The 20,385-nt window shown below is 32.2% G+C and overlaps 1 protein-coding gene across 7 annotated transcripts in view; it reads right to left on the reverse strand.

Moving 5' to 3' along the window:
• Positions 1-20,385, reverse strand: part of cher (filamin A protein cher) — a 63,728-nt gene that overhangs the window by 24,141 nt on the left and 19,202 nt on the right. For 3 of the 7 annotated variants that reach the window (XM_085201675.1, XM_085201674.1, XM_085201672.1), the window contains exons 2-6: positions 20,210-20,322; positions 19,761-19,811; positions 1,358-1,498; positions 870-1,039; positions 314-439 (exon numbers count right to left, since the gene is read on the reverse strand). In XM_085201675.1, coding sequence (XP_085057801.1) covers positions 314-439; positions 870-1,039; positions 1,358-1,498; positions 19,761-19,764 — 441 coding nt within the window. In that variant the 5' untranslated portion in view covers positions 19,765-19,811; positions 20,210-20,322. Of the gene's footprint in view, positions 1-313; positions 440-869; positions 1,040-1,357; positions 1,499-1,774; positions 2,128-19,760; positions 19,812-20,209; positions 20,323-20,385 lie in introns of those variants that run through there. The other 4 variants (XM_085201677.1, XM_085201676.1, XM_085201673.1 and 1 more) reach the window with 2 other exon arrangements.

Consider the following 20,385-nt stretch of genomic DNA (forward strand, 5'->3'; position numbering starts at 1 on the left):
TCAGAAACATATTGTAGAGACAGGCTTATCTAAGACTCTATAGCATCAAACCAAAAGTACACTGTTGAAGTGTTATTCCACACTTAGGAAATATATTTTTTTTAGAAAACGTGTAATATACGTTTTTATCGTAGCCAGATTACTACCTGCGTATCTTAGAAACTTTGACACGAATGGGGTGCGGGTGAGAACGGGTGAGGGTCAAATCCTGAGAAAGCATCAAACTAAAAGTACTCCAACATATTAATTTCTTATAATAAAGCTTTAATTAAATCTTGACATAAGATTATAATTTGTCTTTTAGTCTACTAACTTTGGCAAGGAAAGGTGATCCCTTAATGTGCTTATCTCCGAACCTCACGGAGATTTTGTACTCTCCGGGAGCTGTGGGGAGGTACGACACTGCGACAGTGCCGTCTTTGTTGTCGTGGCAGGTGATCTGAAATTATTATTTTTACATTTATAAAAAGAAAAATGTTCCCACTTTTCTCCGCATATAATCGTACAAAGTTCCATTAATAGTTCTCCTAATTGTGATATATTTTAAAAAATTAAGCTTTTTCATTGGTTTTTGTCCTTTAAATGAAACGATTTGAAAAAAAGCTTTCTAAAATTAAAGACGGCGCATAGTGCATATGTATCGCCCGAAATATAACGGGGTGAAAAAATTTCATTCATCACGATATAGCTAGTGGTTCTTGTCGAACTTAATACTTACTTACTTACTTAATACTTCCTGATGGAAAATATTCTAAACATAAGTTAACTAAATTTCATTAATGTTCTCAATCATTCGGCTTTTTTCTGACACATTCCAATCACACTACGTAGTTCATATCAACGTTACAACAGTACATGAAGAAAATCACCTCAGCTTTGCTGGGACCCTCAACAGCCATGGACAAACCACCAGCACCGGCACCCTTGGTGCTGATAGTGAACTGGCTAGGCTCCCCGCTCACGCCGTTGATGAGACCAGGGCCGTACGCCGTCACGTAGCCCGAGGAGATGGCGTCCACGTGGAACTTGTAAGGTGATCCTAGACCAGATATAAGATTAAATCTTAATATTAAGAGTATTTCTGTTTAAGAATATATGAATACTACTTTTTCTTGGTGAACATATAAAAATGTTAACTAATGGATGGGATTCGAACACGCGCCTCTTGGAATTTATCGAAGACTTTAACTACTAAGACACACTACTACACACGTTCACGGTTTCTAGAAATAAAACGACAATCCATGCTTTCAAAAGAAATATTTTTAAGTAAAAACATATTTTTCGTTAATGTGCATAAACCCGTGAAAATTAAAACTTATGTATGAAATTTCATAAATATTATTTAATTAATTACCTTGTACGTGTTCCCCATTATATTTTACATAAAGTTCGTGAACACCTTCCTCCCGAGGATCGTACTTGATGCTGACTGTACCATCCCGGTTGTCCTCAATCACGGGCTGATCAACGTGGCCGCTTGGCATCTTTACTTCCGCTGGAAAATAATATATTTGGATTGTAATCACTATAATAATATAAAACAAAATTATTCATATAGGGAAAAAGGAAAAAACAAGACTATTAATATAAGTTGGATGCAAACATGAGGTATTAAAATTGATTCGTCAATTACTATAATGTAAATAAGGAATTATTCTTAATTTATTGAAATGTATCCTGGAATTAAAATATATCCTTAAATTACAAAAAATATAATCTATAAAATAAACCAATCATAAAAGTATTTTCCCCTAACATCTCAATAACCAACCTTTTCTCGTATCTATGTGGTAAATGGTGATGAAATTAAGCGGCGTATAGGATAGTCCTAAACCAGTTTTGTTGAACGTTATCTTATGAGCTTCAGAAAACACTATAGGCTCGACCTCTTTATCAACTTCTGACACTGAGAAATATTTCTTTTTGTTATCGAAATAGAATACGGATACGTCGTTCCAGTTAACTTCCTTCTCGTTGCCACCAACGATAGAGTTCCAGAGTCCAGACATAAAAGCCATTTAGGTGCTATACCTCCAACTCTTCAAATAGTAAGCTTGGATTGTATTATAGTGTGGAGTGTGATTATATATTGGGCATGTTTTTTTTTGTTATGTTAGCTGTACTGTAGTTTATTAATTGTTGTGAAATTTAATATTGTTTATACGGTGGGTTTGGTGAGTGACGAACCCTTAAATATCTATATTTTTTAAAGAAAATTGAAGCCTAATATCCGTGATTTCAAAATAATCACATTTTCCAAGTGCATTTATGTAGTTATTTACACGATACTATATATTTATATCTCTTTATGTCGATCTGTTTGTCCGGGAACTGATTTCTATGAGACTTCCCCAAAAGATTTAAATTACGATTTTTCAAATATGTGTGTAAATAATCAACCATTTTTTTCTAAATATACTGATAATTATGTTAAATAAATATTCAATATTAAATTGACTTTTTAGGTCTTAATATTTTTAATTTATACATTATTTTCATATCCGTATCAAGTTTAACCATTAGTTCTATTGATAAATTAGAACGAAATTTTTTATTTCCTATCGATATGTTTGTTTTACAATTTACATTTTATTTTTATGAATTTCACAATTCAAAATAAAATGAGCAAAATAAATTTCAATTTACGAAAAAGAATTGATTTCTTATATTCAACTAAGTATGCCATAAATTAGAATATTTCAACAGAATATCACCACGTATTTCTGAATCCATAAGTTACTCCATCTAAATTATGAGTGCTATTACGTCGTGACGTCGTTATTACGTCTCGGGCCCGTGTCGCTGGATATAAACATAAACGCGGCTGAATTTATAAAATATATAAAATGTTCTGTTTATGAGATAGTTTTGTCATTAAAAATCATAAAAATAGTTGGCAGCTCGGTGGACGCGCCTTCACATTTAAATTAAGGTGCCGTTACATGACGACGAGTGATTCGGGATATTTTTGTTAACAAGATATTGCTTTCAATATCAATATGGTCCTTAAAAAATAATAGTTTAAAAAACTTAAAATACGCTTTTTTCAACATAAAACATTAATAAGATTAATGTAATGAGCATAAGCTCGATATGATTCTATATCTCGAAATGTGTCTATCAGTGTTCCTTACTCTTTTTATGGAATTTAAATATTAAATTTCAGTGTTCTTTTCTTTCAGCCTTCCGGCTGTTCATTGTCTGTCAGTCACCCAGAAATTAAAAGTTAAAAGTTTGTTGAGTATATATGAAAATAAAGGGCTTAAGTCTACAATCTACACTAATGACTGTCACATATAATCTATATATTTATATCTATGCATCATTAAAAAATAACTAAAAATCAGATACTTCCTACAAATTTTATATAAACTGTTTTTTATTACAAGAAATCTAAATGCGCCGATATTTTCTATGTACCGTATATATATGTGTATGTAATGGCGCCGTTTCCGCCCGTTGACAATTTGACGGCCGGCGTGTGTCAGCGCGCCTAGGAAACTGTATTTTGTCGATAATTAATGACGTGTAAAATGATTTAATGGTACAACACTATTTTTCATGTGTTTAACTTTCAAACAGATAATAAAATATTCTACTGTCACTCTAATGTTTTTATTGTTAAATATGGATTACTTGATATATCAAGCTTCCCTTATGGTATAGTTTTAATACTGTAACGTCATGAGTTGACATCTCTTCAAAATAAAATAAAATAAATAATATATGTACATAGGTGAAAAAAAAATACTATCTGTCCTAGTATTAAGGCACTCCGTTCCCCACTTTCCGCCCAATTATCAAATGCTTTTCTTTTTGCTAGAGCGGGGCAATGAAAATAACTAATTTCCTCGATTGAAAATCGAAACCATGACCGCCGCGTGCGCCAAGGTGGTCTCAATCCAATGAAATTAGATAACAAATATATAAACCTAAAAAAATTAACATCGACGCTTATTGGAAGAACACTAACTAGTAAATATAAAATGTAAATGAGATAGCTTAGGGCTGGACCGCTGTAGGCAGCCTTCCAAATTGATAATTACAATCAGCGTCAATCAATGTCGTACACTCGTATATGGGATCTCATAATAACAGTATTAATGTGTATATATTTTTGACTGACGTAAGTAGTGGGTTCGTTTGAATGTGTAACAGGAAGAGTTGATCTGAAGTCATGGATGTATAGGTATGATTAAATATTTGGTTATATAAAAGAGAATGAGAATTGAACCCAAAACTATCGCGTTTGCATTCTGACACTGTGCGCAACAAAATTTAAAGTAAAATAAGAAAAAACGAGTGAAGTATGAGTCGAACTGTAGGTCAACAGAACTGTAGGTCAATGGGAAATACAAGTTATAAAAAATTTAAGTTAAGCACTCATTTTGTATGAAATGAACTGCAAATGTAAACTTGTTTTTATCTGTAATGTAAACACATTGTACCATTTTTCGATTTTTTCGTTTACTTTATTTGTACTGGAAGTTCTCACTTATTCAAAATTTCATGGTCGTATATCTACGAGAAATATCCTATAGGTTATTACTACGCGGCGAATAAATCTGAAAAACTTAAATGTTCTGGCGTATGCACTCATTTTTTATGAAATGAACTATAAATATAACTTTATAATGATTTTTTAAATGATGTACGTTTTCAGTTATAGGTTATTCGCTGAATTTCATACAAAATTCAGTAAAAACGATGCATAAACACTCTTGATTGATTTGACTTTCCGCTTTTTCCTTTTGAGGTACAGAACCCTAAAAATATTCTAAAAACTATAAGCTTACATATAGATATTTTTGATTTCTCAATCGCAGCACATTTGGTCTACATTCATTGAAATATTATTATTTCCATGTCAATAAATAACGAATAAAGAACAAACGAAATAATGAGGAAGACGCCATTTGGACGTCGGAAATTTGGTGTTACATATTTAAATAAATCATGGAAACTGTTTTATATATTGGTTCGTTTGAAGTGACCGCCAACTACGATAATTGTAATGTGCGATCAAAAACAAACTTTCATGCTTTATGTTTGTGGCATAGAAATGTGACATGATTGCACAAAAACTTATAAAAAATTACCAAAAACTATTTCCAGTCGTAATTTAATTCTATTTCATAATTTAATTTTCATTTATTATTGAATGTAAATATCTAGGTCTGACTATAAAACCTTTTGAAGTTTCAATTCCCACTCAGGGGGACGAAAGTCAACGTGGTGCAGTGAGTTCTGACTGCAAAGAGAGGGCTATGAGTTTCATCATCATCTGGAACAATGAACCATTTTCATTCATGGCTGTGGTATAGTTGGAGATATCTCTAGCTCTACCCTACTACTCTACCCCCTACTCTGCAGAAAACTAATAAATGACCGTATTCTGAACTGAACTCATGCTGTCACAACTAGCTTCATTCTTCTGAATTTTTCGAATTAAAATTGTTAAGATTAATTTCCAGCTAGAGAAAATGCGATAAATAACGCTTATATTTGACAAGATGTGCCTAAATAAACTTTATACTCATTATATATTTACGAATTTCTAGTGAAATATAACTTTGTCGGTCCATTTGTCACAGTCGATGTCAGATATTGAAAAAATAAACATCCTAAATATTTTACTATTGATTACATTTTCTGTTTACTAATAAATTTTCTAGTCGTTTCATCAAAATACATATTTTACATAATCGATGGCTTAAATTAATATAGATGTTTAGATAACTCACAATTTTCATCATGTTATTCAAAATGTTTCTTGCCATAATATTTGAACATTTGAAGTCTTTTCTGCTCTTTTCTTTAACTTAACTCTGTATCCTAAACATAGAAGGGTAGAGGGACCTGGGAACCTAGTGTTAAGACATTCCGTTCCCATTAGAACACTTCCTTTCCACACTTTCATCTGAATTCCGTAGACATTGCGTCTTGAGTTGGAGAAGTCAACGCCACGCTTTATCTTCTTACCAGAGCAAGATGAAAATATTAAAATATTCCTCGAATGGGAATCGCACCCACTACCTGTCGTGTTTACAGTCGCACGTTTTTGCTCCTGCGCCACTACGGCCTCAGCTAGTTTGTACATAAAAAGTCTTTAAGTATATAAAACTTAAATTCATCAGATTATTAAATAGATAAAAAAGCAGATACACTGCATTTTATATACTGGACCAGAGATATGAATATTATTTTTACTTCAACAGAACCACGAACCCACGACCCGCAAGTGGTGCTCTCTCTAAACTTCCCTACTGCGCCACGATGACGTCCAATCTCAATAAATCTCTATCTCTCTCAAGGTTACACACATTAAAATTCTATATCACAGTCTAAAATATTATGAAGAGCCTCGCCCTGCGATTAGCTGCTCGTAAAATCATAGGACAAACAAATTAAATGTGATCCTATAAATTATATAAATAAACCATACATAAGACAGCGATAAATCTAAAGTTGTGAAAGTTTTATTTCTTAATTTTGTTTTATTTTTGTTAAGCCGTCGATTTTTTTGAGGAAAAGTGTGCCTATGTTTATTTTACTTATTTTTATTCGATATATTAATTCGTTATATATTCCGCCAGCGACATTGGCGGAAAACAACGGTACATTTTGCCTGACCAGAGCCTGACAGGCAAATACTGAATATAGAAGAACAGCTTCAGGCTTTTCGCGTTTTGCCTACTAGAATGGGGAAATTAAAATATCTTAAGCATAGTTATTTCCCAAAGAATAATCAACATCACAACCATCGTGCTTCCACTTTAAATTAATTAGTCTTTCAAAATCAGAAAATTATACTAAATGTGCCTACGTTACAAAAAATATATGCCGTTGAAAAAAATATATCTTCAATTGATAGCTTGTAAACAATCAAAGAGTGTTTTTCTTTCCTTCACGATGTTAACGTAACAACCCAATGGTGAATGTAATGTTTACTTGAAGTAAATTATTTTTCTTAATGTTCTATTTATTGATTTTCCCTTTTTTATTACAAACACAGAATCTACGTACTTATATGTGATAGAAAACATGCTCTATAAAGTAGGAACTGGCTCCAAGAACTATTATTATATGAATGACTATCGAATACCTATAACTTAATTTGTGTAAATTATAAAAAGTAAAATCCCGTTCTAGTTGAAATTTTGGGAAATCTCTTAGCAATTTATAAATAGCTCTCTAACTCTGAGATCGATCTTGAGATGCAATGAAAATTGCATTGTATATTTAAAATTAAATTATTATTTTTTCGAATAGGTTTAGGTATTATATTACGAGCACTGTGGAAACGTTAAGTAACAAAAAATAACTACTACCAATTTACAACAAATATATGTCAAAGTATTTGATTCCACACTCCCTTCCAAATAATCTCGAAGCGAAACTATGTGTACATAATATTATTATGAAATTATATAATTAAAATATTTTTATGAAATTTACTGTTTTAGATACATAGTTCGACGTAGCAGTCACTTATCTATATATATAAAATCGAAAGGTCACTCACTCATCACGAAATCTCAGAAACTACAAGTGCTAGGAATCTGAAATTTTGCATAGGAGTTACTTATAGGACGTAGTCATGGAGACATAAATTAATAATAACATAGTTCACGCAGGCAAAGCCGCGGGCGGGCCGCTAGTAATTAATAAGAATCAATAACGTTTTTATGGCAGAAATATAAATGCATAAAAAATATTCTATATTCCTAATTGGGCCATGCCTGAGTGTCTCAACACTAGGTTCACTGTCTACCCGTCTTTATGAGAGATACCGTGTGAACCTAATTTCTTAAAATCTTACCTTATGGTTGGAAATTTCCTGAAAATTACAAATGAACTTTCGATATTTATTTATAGATAAGTAGATACTAACAAATACCAAGAATGAAGAAATTTCAATAATCCCGGTTCAGTTACACTAACAAACGTATTAAGGTTTTGTTTACGTTCACATGATTTACGACGCAAAATATGGCAGAGCGCCGCTCAAGTTTTGTATTTCTTGTCTAAATATATATTGGAAATTGGAACAACTTACTATAATTGATAATAATAATATCTAATTATATAATATCGATGAAAATTCAATGAAATTTCGGCTTTTTTCGTCTAAACACTAGGTACCTTCTACCTATACGCTATACCTGTCTAGGATAATTTCTATTGCACTGGAACCAACTGCACGCATCTGCAACCAGAGTTTTCTTGGACTCTTTGAGTACATAACTTTTAGTTATTTCAATTTAAGCACGTCACGCACGTGGTAACCGAAATAACTAATAGCCTAATGTATGAAATAAAATATTTTTTCTCGCAAAAATATGAAAATTGTACAAAGATGAAAATTAAAATCATAGCAACTACTTAGATCTCTACAAATTTACAAACGATCATATTAATAAGAACACACAAAATAAATTCAAGTAATAAATGTAAAAAATGAATGTCAAGAGGACGAAGTGTACGAAATGGGAGCAAAATATCTTGTCATATATTAGTTTCATAATATTTTGCGCAAGCGACTAACATTTAAATGTGTAACTGGAACAGATGGAGATATGAATAGTGTATGTATTATGAAAATTTGTACAAATTACAGCGTTTTAGTATAAATTCACATGATGTCTTTCAATAAGAGAATAGTGAAAAGTAATATCTTGTTTTCGTTCACAACTTTCCGCTGAATTCTACAGGCATTTGGTATTGAGCTGGCGGAGCTCAATGAAAATATTTAATTTCCTCGATTGGGAATCGAACCCGCAACCGATTTCGATTACACTACTTTTAAACCTGCGACTGGCCTCTTTACATGTTTATTTTATGTCAGCTCTTACCTACAACTTCACGCCCATGGTCAAATGGAAATAACAAAGAAACTTAGTGCTTTAGGTAATTCTGATAACAATTACAGTGTAACATGTAACTTCCTCGGTAAATGGACATTCCAATAGTTTAAAAGATGATTTCAATTTAAAGCTGTATTTCTTTAAAATACAACTTTGCAGTAAAACACACAACTCTACAGCTCTATGTAAATGAAAATATAAGTGATTGATAATATATATATTTTTCCCTCAATAAGGTTTTCTGGGACTGACTAAGCAATGCTTGGCGTTGGGCCCCTAAAACCCAACAGCTCTAGAAACGGGTGGAAAGTGAAGTACAAAGAACTAAACAATAGGTTATTCATATTCTAGAAATACGTGGAAATGAACAGTTATGTGCACATCACAATCTACCAACCCGCAAACAATATGTGTAACGGGATCGATGGATCGCGGAATTCTCAGGTTGTAATTAAAAATATTTTTGGTCCAATACAGGTTAAAGCTAGTGGCAATAAAACAGGGAATATTTAAAAAATTGACACTGTTTCTTGGTCTGTATCCTTCAATGCTGTCTACTTTTGCTCGACCTAATTACCCCAAACTCCTTGAAACGTGTTAGTGTGTATCCATCATTAATTTAAAATTTCCTTCCAGTAATGATAAATGTGCCCGTCACCTGAAACGGTTCTAGCAACCTTGGTGATCGTGATTTAAACGTCCTCAACCCTCAACAGATGTAAAAATAATTAAAATTATATTTATTTTCAATATTATTAGAGCCGAACTTCTCAATGTTAATTGCAATGTTTGAATGATTTGACAAAACTTAATAAGAACTTTAATTTTCGCGATATTTATACATATTTTTTTATTATATTTATAGATTTCAAGATTTTGCATCCCCTCACTTTCGCCAAACTAACGTTATATGGAGAACACACAAACGAGGTTATACTAAACGATATCAAATTTGCGTTTCAAAAGTTATTAAAGAAATGAAGTTGTATCAAGAACGACTGTTCATTTATTGATCTGAACTAAACCCTTACAATTTTTTGTCCCCATCTTTAAAGTAGGCAATTTTTTTAATTTTAATTACGTTATCTTAATAATATGTTCTTAGTTTTTACTTATTACCAGAATATAAAGTTTTCCTTATTTATATCTTATGTTTTTTCACCGTCACAATGAACGAAAATATTAAATATTTCATTTTCTTGAGTTGGAATTGAATCTATAGCCTGTGGCATTTCCAATTGCACACACACTTACACGTCCTTGCACCACGACCGTCTTTTGATCTAAGATTTTTTTATTTCTATTGACAATGTAATGTCTAATGTTGGTTTAAGCTCAATTATGCTCAGTTGTCTAATTAATTACAAAAGTTTGTCTTTAAAAATTTAAGTCCACGAATTGAATATAGAATAAAATTGAATATGGCAAGACTAGGCCTTCAGTTCCGCCATTCAACGAGCAATATCTCGAATCATCGAAAAAAACTAAGAAAGATCTTGATACTAAATTCTCTCTGCTTTCTCTACTATAAGAGAAAAAAGATAAAAATGTTATATTATTTAATCTACAAATACGCTACAGTAGTGTAGAAAAAAGTTTACATGAATATGAAAATAATTCGATTACAGAAATAATCGGGTCGTCCATCCGCACTGTGCCGTGACCGGAGTGAGTGGCGGCCAAGAATGTCGCATCAAAATTTATATATCCGCCCAAAGCGAGAGCAGCTGTGGCCAGTGCTAGAGCTGGAGAATTGAAAAAATACATTTACATATATTTTCACACAACTTAGCTACTTTGTTATGAAGAGAGAGAGAGATTGTGGGTTCCATTTCCAATTGAGATATTGGGGTATTGACTGTGTTACTAGATTCCTTCTGCATAGTCTTGTTGAGATTTATGAGAAACTTCTATACGAAAAAAACTCTGAAGTGAAAATATTACAAATGTTTATAACAGATTTGCTTGGCTATTATCTAACAGTATAACACGAGGGTGGTGCGAAAATATACTGTTATATTACTTTGCCTACTTCGCTACTTCACTAAATTTGGTTGAACTATTTTTTTTTCAATGACCGAAGATGCAAAATTTTATTTTTATCTTAAAATCTGAAACGTATGAGTCATGATTAATGATCATTTTAATTTCCTTAATGATGACTCATACATTTCAGATTCACATCTGAAATATAACCATCATTATTGGACCTATCTTCTTGGTTCTATCTATCTTTTTCATAACCGTGTGAAATAAAGATATTTCCCGGTTTTTCTCTATCCCAATTTGCTTGGAGGACTCAACTCTATATTTTCTTACTTTCACATTTTATTATGGATCTATCAGAGTTAGCAGAGATCGTAGGGCTAAGTTTTCCTAATCTCCTTCCAAATTTTAAACACTGCGTGTTAACTGGAGGGGTTTATCGCCGCCAATTACGATAACAAAGCGAAAAATAAGTAAGTCACAATAAAAACATTCATTTGTATCCAATTGTTTATAGTACAATCAAAATAAAGGAAGAAAATAAGAAATATTTTTGACATTGACCATCTATAAGAACAGGATGAATTATACTTTAATAAATTGTAATTCCTTCATGATAACAAATAATATAAAATTTTAATATTACCCTAGACTTCGAATATTACACTTATGCATAGAAATTTGGCTCGAACATCTGAAATAACTGTGATTTTCACAACGATCGCGATCCCGGCTCACTTGTATCACGTAATAAATATAACGAACGAATAAAACTGGACTTGCTAAAAATAATTTATATTAATATTATGCATTCCAGCACATATGAATAGATTATCTATTAAGAGGTATCTTACAAGATTTTTTCTAGGCATTACTTTTAAATATAGATTTTTTTTATTACTGACTAGTATTTTTATTAGCCTTATATCTGGCAACATGTAGGTTTTTAAACTTGTAACAATTTTGCGTAGGCTTAGATTGAAGTCAGCTTCCACTGCATTTCGATTCAGTTTTTAACTTATTCAATAATTTATATTTTTATTTCGGGTAAGGAAACATTTGCGATTTAGGTTTATAAAGATATGTCGCTTATTTAATTTTAACTATGGTTTTAGACGTTACCGTTAAAGTTTGACGTAAACTAACCGTTAATCAAGTTAAAACATTTTTTATATATTAAAATCATTAGAAACACTATTATCATCTAATTCATCTATTTATTAATAGCATAATACGTTAAAAACTACAAGTAATTTAAATAATAAGACAGTCTACGTCGTAGCTACGTAGCGGTGTAGCACACGTCACTCACCACGCCCAGGCGCGAATTTCAAATTGTACAGAGTAAAAATGTGTAAGAATATAAATTTAATTATATAATATTTATATAAAAATATATATATAGAATCGTACTCCCGCCATTTTATTACACCAACCGTTAAAATTTACACAAACTGTTTTACACAAACTTTTCACTCACTGTAGGGTACCACACTGTGATGCGCGCGACCAGCGACTACCGCTCGTTCTTGTAATACCCTTCTACTAAGTATTTATATATATATTTTATTATAACTTATAATTTCCACATTTCAACATGTTATTTTCGTTATTGAGTGACGTGTCCAATTCATTTGCCCCTTTGTGATGCCTGTTTCGACGTTCCACTTTTGGTAGGTTTAGATTGTGATGGATTGGAGCTGATTTTTCAAGCTTTAGATGGTCTTTCGATGAGACATTTTTGTATTTGTCAGTTTAAAGGGTTATAATAATTATTTAAGGGATTTTTTGTTGTTTTTAAGATTACGTTTTAAGAGTGTACAACTGAGATGCTAAAATCGTTTATAATAAAATTTTTAGGGTAAGATTTTCATGCACACACATTTAGCAAGGTTAAGTTTAATTTAGTTGTTTTTATTTTAATGTTAAAATTTAATTTCTTGACGTTATGTCGCAATATTTCACGATGTCGGAATAGAATAAGACACAAGTAAATATATGCTTATCAAAATTAAGTTAGTAATTCACTAATAATTCACTAAATAGTATTTCACAAATTCTACATATACAGATTTTAAGCAAATAACAATATTTTTAATTAACGGATAAATCTGAATATTTTAGTGACAGTGTTTTTCATATTAATATTATGTTCCAGTCATATTTCCATACAGTAGGAAACATTGGACGTAGCATTGACAAATGACAGTCCACGTGACACTTTTGGCGTAGATATAGGTTGTGACTATTTTATACTGGAGAAACGACCTTGTAAATTCTATTTTATTTACAACATAATATATTTGTAACACGTTTCTGTCAATAAATGTCTCAAAAATTGTGTTTTTAAAAATTATTTTTGTTTCTGCCTCAAGATTTAGATTTAAGACACCTGTTCCATCCAGAAACCATAATATATTTCATGTCTATCTCAACTCGTATTGAATTGTTAAAAAAAAAGTAAAGTAAAGTTAAAAAGTAAAAATCAACGTTTACATTTATGACCAGCTAAGCAATACCATTATTCTTCTGCCTAATTTTATAGCGAGGCCAAAAACCCCAGAATCCAGAGCAATAATCTTACGTCAGTTTGACATTTAATCGTAAATTGGCGGGAAACGCCTGAAATAGCAGATAATCGAGTTTATTAATTGATGTTTACGTGAGATCTCTTGATTTCGACTGTTTTGGGCGTTATCCAACACTGGAGCAAATAGCCCGTTTGTACGTAGAGAAATTCACATATTATTGTATATTTTATATAAGCTTGGATTGATCGCTGTTAAATCCTAATTACATATTGAATAAAATGGCCCATTCCGTTCAGTTCAGACAAATTGGCTTTAATATTTCTAAACGAAAAATCACATTTAGTTAAAAAATAATAAAAGAAAGTATTTTTATTTAATAAAATACAGTACAATATTTAATAATCAATTCGTCCTCTATTTTTCCACTAAAATAACTCTCGATATAACCTAGTGGATATAAGGGCAATTAAAATGTCATTGATAGACAAAACCGCGGGTAAAATCTACTATTTTATATGCAACAAGTTAAAAGCTTAACATTTATTACCCAGAAAAAAGTTGTGGCATTTCCAACTACGTCACGACGACGTCAATTCTATCCATAAAAAAATGTTATTATAAAAAAAAACAATAAGTTCATTTACCTACCTACATATAGTTTGAAACTTCAAAAGGATCAACAGATTGGTTTTCTTAAGCCTAAGTATTGTATGGCAGTTGTCTGGCGGACAGCCAGCATTGTTCATACGATTGTCTTCACTAATGCTCTTAAGTGCGTTCCGCTAAGTAAACATTATTATTTATATTATAACAGGGTGTCACATATAACGTATTTATTATAATCATTCTACCATACTTTTTTTATATTATGTCAGTTACCTGTCATTTTAAAAAAAAATTACAATTATGTATCTGTATTTTTTGTGATACAAATTATACTCTAGTATTGTATTTAATATCTGAAATACAAAATTATATAAATTTGTATTGTTTTTATTACCTTTCATTTTTCACCAGAGTTATGTAGAAGAACTAAATGACAACTTGGACAAATGGATTATTTTTATTTCCTCGCTTTGAGAAGAGAACAAAGCGCTACGTTAAGTTCTGCCATTCGATACGCAATGTCTCAAAAATTGAGCTGAAAGTGAAGAACAGAGTGTTTTAACACTAGATCTCACTTTTTCTACGTTGTTATATGGAGCCCCATATACATTGCCCACAGCAAAAAAAATATATTATTTCTAAGCAAGCAATGTCACAGACCAAACCTATTTTCATATGTTTCCTTCATATCGTATTTCAAATGGCGCTATGTGACTCATACAGTATTTTTTCACACGAGTACAATTACACAACATTAGTTTAATTATATTTAAATTGTTTTTATTTCTCCACTCAGGTAAGACAAAGCACGGGGAACAGTTGCAACTCAACATACAATCTAGAATGTGGGTGAAAAGCAAAGGACGAAGTTTTTTGACATTAGGTGGACTTAGCCTACCTTTTTTTTTTTACTGGGAAATGCATTTACGCAGACCGCCCATACGGAAGGCGTGCCTTACGGATGAGCGGTACTGTGGGACTCACCGGTGAAACCGATCCTACCCACTAAAACCCAGCGTAAACCGTCTCCACCAAAATGAGACGCCGCAGGATCGCTCGCGCATACTACTGCGACGCCTCGGTGGAAGGCCCGCCTTTTGCAGGCCATCGTCGAAAGACCTACCTGCTTCAACGTGTGAACAATTAAAAATAGTAAATTAAAGTAATATGATAAGGGTCATGCTTCTTCATTGGAGGTCTATGACGGAAGACGACCCATGTCAGTTCATTTCATCCACCACGCGCACCATACGAGAACTTGCGTCCCCGCTGGTTTATTAAACGGCGACAAATACGCCGTTGGGGACCTCCACCCAATACGCCATATCCAGAATGGCGGGAAGTGGGAGTCAGGGCTACATATAGCTACGTGAAAATATGTAAGAGGAGGGATGGAATAAAAGATAAATGAATTATTAGATATGACGGATAACAGAGGTAAAGTGATACATTTAAAATAAGTTTTAGCAAATCGTACAGTGTATACTGTAGCCTCCCTCAATAGAACCTAAGGTCACCCGGTTGAAACTGTGATTTGGCATCATTTTGGAATTATCAATGCTAAGCGTCTGTGACGAATTAAATGGCTAACTTTGTACATCTATTATTTATTATGTCTAATTATAATGATAGTAGTGAAATATTAGAGTGGAACTTGGCAGTTTGTTCGTATGTTTAGTGAGTAAGTATTGTTGCAAGTGTTTGTCTTGAGCTAGTGTTTGTTAATTAGATTTAAATATATTTTTTAAGTAACCTTTGTCGTTAATTCCGAAAAATATCAAATCAGACCCTATAGTATACTCTTTGAAAACTTAATTGATGTGGCATGAAAGCCAAATTCAATATACATACAAGTACATTAAATACAAGTTAATTAATATACGTAGTTTGCATTTTCGGATCCATCCCAATGATTCTACTTTCATACAACTAAGTTTACAAATATTAATATTGATAATTAATTACCTTTTAAACTACTACTAGAAATAGCTGGAGAAAAGGACTGCGAACGGAGCTATTGAAAAAATCTAATTTGAAGGCAGTACTCACAGCGATTTACATCACTTGTTTTCAATCTAACGTTTTATTCACCAAATTGAAGGTTAGGCAGAGAGAACTAAGTGTCAAGACTTTTCGTCCTTCGCTTGTCGATCGAATTCGAGCAATAATGAGTTGAATAGTGGAACTCAATGACGTGGTTTATCTTGCCAGGAGGAGTTGAAGTGATCCATTACCCCAAGTTGGGATGAATCCCACAACCATCACATTTACAGTCTCTGTTAGACGATAGCCGCAACCATTTTAATACATATAATTCAAAAAATATTTTCACACTACAATAAAAATAGTTCCACATGAATTATTTTTCACAAAATTCTTCATTTCTATAACAAAACGTTCTAACAAAATCTCAATATTTCATAATTTATAAGAATTACGAGCGAAGGAAGTGGCGTATTAAATGAGCCGTCGCGGTGAATGTGTAAGAGATACATCATTTAAAAACACAATGTAAAATACTCTTGAATAGAAGTCGTTTATTTACTCGTTTCTGTCAGTAATAAAAATGTCAGCTGTATTGTATTTTATATTCACGCTTTTTCGGCACTTTATTCTTTCTATTAGTTTTTAGAAAATAACATCATCGTCAGGTCGTCGCGTCGTGGCGTAGCGGCACTGTTAGTAGTGAACACAACTGTAGTAACTTCGATTTCCACTAAGGGGAGTGAATTGTTTTCATATCATCTCTCTAGACGGGAGAAAGCGCGGCGATATTAAATCGAAGAAAAATCATTGTCAAGCTAAGAAAAATCATCAGAATTATTTCGTCCTCTGCAGGACTTACTCTCTGAGCTCGATTTTTGGCTCTTTATTTCCAATTACTATAGATTTAGAAATATAATCGTAGTACTTAATTTACTAATTTTTTTACCTATATATACCTATACGATTGTAATTTTCTTTATTGAGTACCTGAAGGATAACGCACAGACGAAACTACACACCTTAGGAAGTTGAAATTTGGCAATGGTAGGTTAGGATGTGTAAGAGGATTTCCCGAAATTCCTATAAGAACAGGAAGAAACGGGACTTCTCCATTTTGTGGCTTAAACACACACAAACAAAGTTGTGGGCGTCGACTAGTATATTTGTACGTAAAATTACATTTCTTCTTAGAATTTATGAAATATAATTAAAATGACGTTGTACACGAAGACAGAAAGTATGTAAATATTTTCTTATTATAACAGCGTGAGTCAACCGGTCCCGTCTGGAGCCGTCGCCCACTACCAGCACCATTTGGCACTAATATCTATGTAACTTGTATTTTTTTTTTATTTTCTTGAATTGAATTAAAGCTTTATGACGCGTTATTGGTAACTGATTCGGCCATGTTACATGCTAGTTGTTTTTTTTATTATTGTGAAAGTTTTATTCTTGGCTTAATCTTTATTAAATTATTTCAACAGAGGTTTATTTAGAAATATTTTATGTTACAGGACATGAATTATTTAATATTTAAATAAGTGTCTTAATTTATGTGTGTGTGTGTGTGTGTGTGTGTGTGTGTGTGTGTTGTGTGTGTGTGTGTGCGATAACACAGTTGAACCATCCCACCCCCTAAATACTTCATATATTTCATTAATTTGCCTTCCTCTATCGCCACTATCAATATTTTCCAGTTTTCGTTTGATCTAACACCGACTTCGTATCATGTTTTCCACAATCTGATATATTCATCTTTTACCAGTTCATTCAAATTTACATAATATTCGCGGTGTATGGAATTCATACACTTGGCGTTAGCCCATAGAATAACACCGCTTCATCAATGTCATATGACTAATGATACAATTATTTATTAAATTATTACTCACACTTTCCAAAGTTAAAGTTTTTGTAAGCTTTATATTATTTTTATGAAATTTACTAAAGAATATAATTTGATTCCCGGTTCGCGAGTAGGAACCCAATCCACACTCAAATACTTGCTCTTCTTAATTCCGGCGTTTACCGGGATTTGCGTTTCAGCTCAATCTACCACATCCACTTTGCCGGATCTTTAAAGTCCTTGGTTTTTGACCAATGATTCTCATGTCCTACGGCGCGACATACAACGAGCGCTCTTGCTTAGGCGTCCGGGAGGTCCCACTCCAGGGACAGACATGGCAAAATATTTCCTAGGCTATAGCATCTCAGGTAAATCTCTTGAAGCTTATCCGCTACATCATAGACTCCAAGATTACGTTAAATGAATATGTTACGCTTGGGGTCAGATCGTGTTATGCATCCACCTCAGCATTTTCATGTACATGACATGAAGCTCCTGATTGTCAGAAATAGACCTGATAGACCCAGTGCTGACCAGCATCCTTTACGTACTCGTATATTAGAACCGGTCGGTTTTGCATTATTATACATTAGCCCTATACATTCTGCAATCGCAGACCACCCCAGTGTCATCCCGTCATTTGGCCCAGGCAGCGCAAGCTTGAAAGGTGGGCAGATAATGAATAACGATGTGGTAACACTTGGTTCTATGTGTTCTAATGGCCTATCATTGTATAATAATAAAATGGATAAAGCGTGAAACTAATTTAATTACCTATATTTACAGCAATTAAAAAAAGATGCTTGCACGCAGCTCACGACATGTCTTAAACGTATAAGCCGTCCAATTAAAATGACAAATATTTTATATAAAATATTCAAGATAGCAACGAACTGAAATAATATATTTACTTAATAGATGTCGTAAAAAAGAAATAATATTTAATTCTTATTATACATGCTTTAAGTATCTACAGCCTTGGTTTATAAATAATCCGCGTACATAATCTACGCCATAAGGGTTACAAAAATATATATTCAAAATATCGCATTTAATAAATTACTTATATAAAATTCCACCACCTGTCCACATAAAACATATGAATGCGTCATACAACTATGCGAGCTCATTCGATCGAAATTTTCTAGTTATTTAAAAATTTTCTCAATGAATACTGGAATTTATAATATGCTATATAAATTATTAAATTTGCCTACTATCAATATCCAGATTTTAGATTTAGATAATGTATATTTCCTACCTCTACCTTTAGGCTCACATCTTATAATAATAGCCACACTCAGTGACGTCCATTGAGTGAAATGAAAAAGTATTTATATTAATGTAAAACACTTATTGACGTCATTAAGATTAGCTATTACAATATTATTTATATTGTTTACTATATACTCTACTAATAATTAATTAGCGGTTATGAGAAAATACGTAGAAAGAACAGAATCGTAGAAGAATTATTCAAATTTGATTGTAAATACTAATATTAAATATCTTTATGCAGGTATTTATAAACATTATATTAAAATCATTAAAATTTTACACAATGTCACGGAGCTTTAAATAGAGCTTTTATTTTACTAAAAGGTAATTTAGTTGCGCCATCTATGATAAATACGTTAAACTTCTACACCACTACTGTTTACTGAAAAGTTTCAAAGCTCGTAATAGATGGCGCTGCTCAAATACATTTCAATATCTATTTGTACGTTTATTGTAAAAATAATAATTAGGTTTCTTAATATGCAATAGAATTCAAACATGATGCTTAAACAATTATATGGAGTAGGCATATTTATAAAATATTTTTATTTGCTCTTTGGATATTAAATGTTATAGGGTACATTCACATGTATAAAACTAATTTAATTAAGGGTAATGCATTTCAGGGGACTCGTTTTGGGGCAAAACTGGACGTACCCATGACGAATTTTGTCAGATCACTCAGACGTAGCCGTGGTTGACAGTATTCTGTAAAAGTCAATCTTAATCTAAGCTAGTTTACAGCTTACATAAATAATCAAAAAATACTCCTTTTTTATATTTTTTGTAAGTAAATTTAATTTATTTGAATAGTTAAATAACGCCAGTATATTAATCATTAGGTTTTCAATCGTATCATCAACGTCTTGCATTTAGTCAATCTATTTTAAAACACATATAGATAAAATGTAAGCACTCTAATTATTTATTATTCAAACCTTTTTTTATTTCTTACACCAAATGACTTACAACTTTTCTCTGAATTTTTTTCTTTTCTCTGAAAAATCATTAGACAATAATACCTACATTAAAACATCTCGTTTTGTTACTTATATTCTACAATATTAATATTATTTGTATGTAATTCTTGCTTTATGCGGACTTACCTTCGAGGAACTGCCTGGTAGGAAGCCGCAGCGAAACCTTTAGAGACGAAGCGTAGGCGGAGTCGATGTACCAACGTGGATCGCCGCCTTCACCCAGCCTCTTGCCGCTTCCTCTGTAATGTACAAAATATATATTAGAAAATTTCTGTATGTAAAACTCTTACGTTACTGAATGA

This window comes from Heliconius melpomene, chromosome 18 (genome assembly GCF_056956725.1).
Source record: "Heliconius melpomene rosina isolate 202511_hmr_F chromosome 18, ASM5695672v1, whole genome shotgun sequence".
NCBI classification, from domain to species: Eukaryota; Metazoa; Arthropoda; class Insecta; order Lepidoptera; family Nymphalidae; genus Heliconius; species Heliconius melpomene.